At 45.3% G+C, this 6000-nt stretch overlaps 1 protein-coding gene across 1 annotated transcript in view; it reads left to right on the plus strand.

Moving 5' to 3' along the window:
• The window catches only part of SPIRE2 (spire type actin nucleation factor 2), a 51813-nt gene extending 48983 nt beyond the window's left edge, over positions 1 to 2830 (plus strand). Inside the window, exons 13-15 of the mRNA XM_072636387.1 lie at positions 996 to 1023; positions 1914 to 2029; positions 2443 to 2830. Of these exons, the coding sequence (XP_072492488.1) occupies positions 996 to 1023; positions 1914 to 2029; positions 2443 to 2665 (367 nt within the window). The 3' untranslated portion in view covers positions 2666 to 2830. The remainder of the gene's footprint in view (positions 1 to 995; positions 1024 to 1913; positions 2030 to 2442) is intronic.
• Positions 2831 to 6000: the final 3170 nt, after the last annotated feature.

The following is a 6000-nucleotide window of genomic DNA, read 5'->3' on the forward strand; positions in this document are numbered from 1 at the left end:
TGGGAAGGGACCAGCAAGATCATCTCCCTACTTCATGATGCACCATGGTGGCTGCAGAGAAAGTTCTGCAAACCTTCAAGCGGTATGTAAATGTTGTTATTACGTTGTCATCTACTCCAACCTCTGAATTTTGTACATGAAGAGACTGAGGCCCAGAGGGCTAAGTGACTTGACTGGTGTCATCTGGCGAATAAGTTGGATTTCAACCCAGGATAACTGACTTCAAATTGATCATTCTACTGTCTCCAAGGTCTAGATTTGGATAAGGTCTTTGAGACTGCCCTTGTCTGGGGACTTCATTAAGATCTTAGAAAGTCTTTTCATTTTGTCTGAAAAGAGATACAGAGACAGAGAAAGAGACAGAGACACAAAGATGGAGGAAGTAGCAGAGATCTCTGTATTTGGAGTCAGGCTGGTGGTCCTGGCTTCAAGCCCCAGTTCTGCTGTTTGCTGCCTTGGAGATCACTGGCAGCTCATTTTTCTTCCTGGGGTCTTGAATTGTCTCCTCTCTAAAATGAGGGGCTTGGAGTAAATGACCTCTAAGGGCCCTTTCCAGCATGAAATTCATAATCCTTTGGCCTCTGATAGACTTGGACTCCAGGGCCTACCGAATCCTGGTTTGTACCATTTAGAAAATTGTTATCTTCAGCTGAACTAAGAGCTTAAGACTTGGGTTTCTTGGGGTCAGAGAACCATTCCAAGGTGAAAAGCCTTAGTAATTAGAGGGAGATACAAAGGTTAAAGGGAAAGCATCTGAGGAAGTAGACTCTAAGGACAATCAACAAGGACTGAAGAGTATTTTGGAGTGGGAGCAAATAGATGTTTAGTGTCCAATGTTTAGTGAAAATAAAAGAATAGCAGTGGGGTGGAGACCAGGTTGAAAATAGGGGTAGGTGAAAGGTGATAAGATGATGCAAGGGAGCTGGGGAAGAAGGGGTTGCTTGCCTCCTGTGGTACCATTCTTCTCAAACATCCTTCCCTTCTTTCTGTTTCAGAGCTGTCTGCACCTCCTGTAGCATAAAGGTGAGAGAGATACCTGAATCCTGAGTAGGGCTCCCAGAGGGTTGGGGGCATCCCCTGGTCATAGTAGGCATGGTCAGTCCCCCTGGCCCTGAGGGGCTAGGTGTTGGGACAATGGAGGTAGATTTGTTTCATTCTAGATGGTCCCACCCTCCAGAGGAGGCTTAGAATCTGAAAGCTGAAAGGGAATTGAAGTTATCTTGTCCCTATAAGTTCTTTGAAGCAAGACCAAGCCTAAATAATCAAAGAAGAAGCCAACAAATTTTAAAAAACCTCTTGTTAGTCATCAGCTTCAAGAGCAATCTATTGAAAGGCTATTGTAGCGTCTGAAATGATGATGGGGAAGCGAAGGTAACGTGCCATGGTCTGTCTCACTAAAGTATCTTCAAGGGAGCAGTTTGCAGCAGAATAAACCATGTGTGGGTTGGTGGTAGAGATGTCAAACTTCACATTGTCATATAGGTAACTGTCAGCTAGATGTGTACATAGACAAGTAAAGATAACATAAAAATTTATATTACAGTCTTTTGGGGGTGGAGGTAAAGTACTCATAACTGGAGGAATTAGGTAAAGCCTCTTGAAGGAAGTGAAACAAGCTAAGGGTTGGAAAAGGAAGCAGAGGTGAAAAGGGGTGGATTAGCGCAAAAGCATGGAAAAAGTCTGGCTAGATTATAAAGCAATATGTAGTCATTCTGGAAATGGAAATTAGATCCAACTGAGAATGGGTTTAAAATGCAAATTGAGGGGTTTTTATTTTATCCTAGCAACAATGGAGAGCTGAAGCCATTGTGGAGTCTTGAGAAGGAGAATGACCTGCTAGCTTCATGCCAGTGAAGTTGCCCAAGTTCTAGAAGCTCCCCCAACCTTAACTCTCCCTTGTATTTGTGTTGCAGATAAAGATGCCTTCTAAGAAGTTTGCACACATTCCCGTTTACACTTTGGGCTTTGAGAGCCCTCAAAAGGCTGTGACTGCCAAAGCCATGCTCACTAGGAGGAGAGATGTCTTCCAGTGAGTTCTTTTTCTTGATCCCCTTGGTGTGGAGATCCAGGAATTAGCCCCAGGGGAAGAATACATGAAAAGGCTATTGCTTGATCTCAGTCTGTCACGTTGGAACTAGGGAACCTGAAGGCAGTTTTTTCAGAATGCAGATAGTCTGGGATAGTAGTGGGGAAACATCAATAGTTAATAATGAAAGTCACCTTTGGTGTTATTAGGAAATCTGGGCCAAGCACTACTGAGCTCCCATTGGGGAGGCAACATTGCTTGGGTGAACTTTTCTAGACCTCTTCCAAGATGGGATGGGACAGCCACTTCCTAGACTGGAGGAAATATCTCTTGTTCTAGACCATTCTAACTTTCCTAAACTGACCCCCTCTGCCCTTCAAAAAACCCACTCAAACCTTCCACTCTTTTACTCACAGATCTCTGCAGGGGACAAAATGGCACAGTGTAGAAGAAGAATTCCCTCACATCTATGCCCATGGCTGCATCCTGAAGGACGTCTGCAGTGACTGTACTAGCTTTGTAGTGGATGTGGTCAGTTCCAGCCGGAAGAGTGTGGATGTCCTCAATACCACGCCCCGGAGGGGCCGTCAGACTCAGTCCCTCTACATCCCTAACACCAGGACTGCCTGGGACAAGTGATGGACCTTCTGTGCTCCCTCTCACCCCCTCAGCCCCACCTTACACAGACTCTCTATCCTGGTTACTAACAGGCCTGAGTTCCTCAAGCACTCCTTCTGGGCTTGATAATGATGATGATGATGATGATAAGAGGCATGTCTTTTCAACACTGCCCTGCTCTAATCATCAAGCTTTCCGTGGTACTTTCTGGGGCCCAAGTCCATCCCTTGGGTCAAACTGGAATGGAAACCAGTCATAAGAAACCATGCCCATAGCCTTCACCCCTCAGCACAGCTCCCCCACTTAGCACCACTTCTTGGGTGAATGAACTGCCCTCTGAGTTGTGCATGTACATATATACATATATAGATACATTTATATAATATATTCAGTCTATATATTTATATACATTGTTTACTGGACCTAAGAGGTCTTTTGGGGTCAGGGCTCACCCAGAGGCTCTTGGGGTTCCCAGGTATTTCTGTAGTAGAGGCTGACTCTGGGACTCTTCTGAAGGTCCATGAGAAAGGACGTGGCCCTCTCTGTTGCAGTGGGCAGAAAAATCTGCAAAGACTTTTAGAGTTGGGAGGATAGAGGGAGAAATGCATTTTCTTGAGTCCAGATTAGGAGAGGAGGATAAGTCAGGGAGGAGAGATTTCTGGCTACCCTACAGCAACACCTCTGGTTGGCTTTTGGCAAAGATTTGACTCTTTCCTCTTTCCTCAGTTTCATTCTTCTCACCGTAGGCGTGAGGCCAAGGAGGGGAGGAAATGATTTCTGTTCCCGAGATGAAAGTACCAGGCAATAAAAAACATCATTTCCTTCTGTCCTGGGGTAGATTGAGCCTGTCTGCCTCTACTTATTTTGAAAGGATAGGACCCCAGTGGAGTGATAATGAGGTCCACCTGGATGGAACTCCGTTGAGATCCCTTTGTGAAGCTAAATGAGCAGTCCCTGGTCCCAGTAGTCTAGCAGGTCTTGACTTTTTCAGGGCTATTTTTGGGGTTGAGGGTGGGGAGGTACACTGAGGTGTACACAAGGGATTAGGGGCAGAAGGAAGAGTGATTAATAGTTGGTTCAAATCCACCCTTCTTGTGCCTTCCCTCATCCACTTTCATAAACATCTCTCCTGCTCAGGAGGTTTCCAGAACTTCTTTAAGATGGCTCTCTCCCTGATCAACTTCCCTTTGTCCTCCCTATAGTAGGGAAGGATGGCAGGGCAGCCAAAATGAAAAGATCCAGGGAAGCTGGGACGTCCAATCACCCACAGTGCTAAAATTAGAATAGTTTCTTTGTCTCCTCATATCTACATATTCATGGCTCAGAAAATAGAGCCTTATTTATCATAACTCTAATTCTTTCCCTTCCATTCAGGCTCTTCCAAGTCTCACACCTTCCTCTCATCCATCTGTCCCTTATTGCCACCCAAATCCACCCTCCCTCTCCCGTTGCCCCTTTACTCCTTCAGTGCCAGGAGGGATACACTGATAGTCATTTGGATTCTGTCTATCAATCGTTGTGGGGAAGAGGAGGATACATTGATAGCCATTTGGATTCTGTCTCTCAATCGTTGTGGGGAAGAGGAGGCACATGTATAGCAGAAGCAGCAGAACCAGTCAGCTTCTTCTGCAGGGATCTGGGACAAGTCCTTCTGTGAACTAATACCACAGTAGGAAAGAGGCTTGGGAGGCCCAGCTCAGCAGCACACCTGCTAGAAAAGGGATGGGATGGATGAATCTGTTGGCTGTGGCTGCCATACCTCTGGGAATCTTCCCTTTCAATCTGGCCTGCTGGTTCTCCAGAAGAACTGCAGTGTGCTCCAAGGTCATGCTGTCTTTCAGGCATCTGCTGCCTCTATCTTTTTGACAAAGAAATGGATCTCCACCCTCAACCCAAGTTAGATGGCTTCTGTTAGTTTCCTGCCAAGAATACAGGATTTGGTCAGTGTTGGAAGATTTTTAGCCCCCGTGAGGGGAAATTCTCCAGAGCTTCCCAGGGAAACATTTCTAGGGCCAATACCAGACCTTGGGATTTATCAGGAGAAACTGAACTGAGATACTAAAGCTCTATTCATGTCTGCCTGAAGAGCCTGCATTTTAAATCAAGGGGCATTTCCATCTCTCCTACCATTCTCCCCAAAGTACCCCTCCTACCTCTTCTCCCTTTTCCCACTGGCTCTCCACCACATAAACAGACACATGAACATCAGCATCTATGCAGTGCCCAGTATGGTGAGGGTGCCAGACTCCCAGCAGGATCCCTACAGCTCCAGGGCAGTGCAAAATGAATATGCTGTAAAGACTGATCCATTCCGTTGGGATCCTCCCTTCTGTACATATGACTGTTCCCAGTATAATAAAGTTTTATTTGGCTTAGCCACACCAACTGTTTCATGAGGGTTCATATTTCTGGGCTGTGGATTCTGGGATTATAGGAAAAAACCACACAACTTCCTTTTCTTTCAAGACACCCTCCAAAGGATGAATTGGGCTGTTAAACGACTGCATGTCCTTCATGGGATAGGACTGCTGTCCTCCAATAAGCTTTGACTGGGATATTATTGACTGGGTTCAATACCTGCTGCACTTTGAAGATCCCCCTACCAAGCCCTGTCCTTATACCTGTGACACTTCCCATGAATATTTGCACAAAAGCTTTAATATCACATAACTGTTCCTAGTCTTTTCCTCTCATATGTCCTAACTTCATCTTCAGATTGATTTTCTAGCTACCAAAAGAGTCAAACTACATTTAAAATGGCATTGGGAGGGGGCAGCTAGGTGGTACAGTGGGTAGAGCACCTGGCCTTAGACTCAGGAGGACCTGAGTTCAGTTCTGTCTTCAAACACTTACTAGCTGTGTGATCATGGGCAAGTCACTTAACCCCGATTGCCTCCAAAAGCAAAATGGTATTTTGGGGGTGTTCCTTCATTGTTTGCTATATCCACACACTTTCCACTTTCCCTTCCCTCCTCAATGAGTTCTACTGGCTTCCTCTTCAGGGCTAAATATAAAACTTTTCTTTTGGTCTTTATAACCGGCTTCCTTCCTTCTTATACTTGGAGGCAGCTAGATAGCACAGGAATAAAATGCTAGCCTTGGAGTCAGGAAGACCCAAGTTCAAATTTGGCCTCAGACATTTACTAGCTCAGTGACCTTGGGCAAGTCACTTAGTCTGTACGCCTCCGTTTCCTCAACTGTAAAAACAATAGTATCATAAGTTCACAGAGTTGTGAAGAGCAAATGAGATAAATTAAGTATTCAATGCTTCTTCACTCCCCTCTCTGCCTTCTCCGCACTTTAAAATTCAACAAAGCTGAATTAGTAGTTTCTAAAACACAATATTCCGGCTCCTG

The sequence above is a fragment of the Notamacropus eugenii genome, chromosome 1 (assembly GCF_028372415.1).
Source record: "Notamacropus eugenii isolate mMacEug1 chromosome 1, mMacEug1.pri_v2, whole genome shotgun sequence".
Taxonomy (NCBI): Eukaryota; Metazoa; Chordata; class Mammalia; order Diprotodontia; family Macropodidae; genus Notamacropus; species Notamacropus eugenii.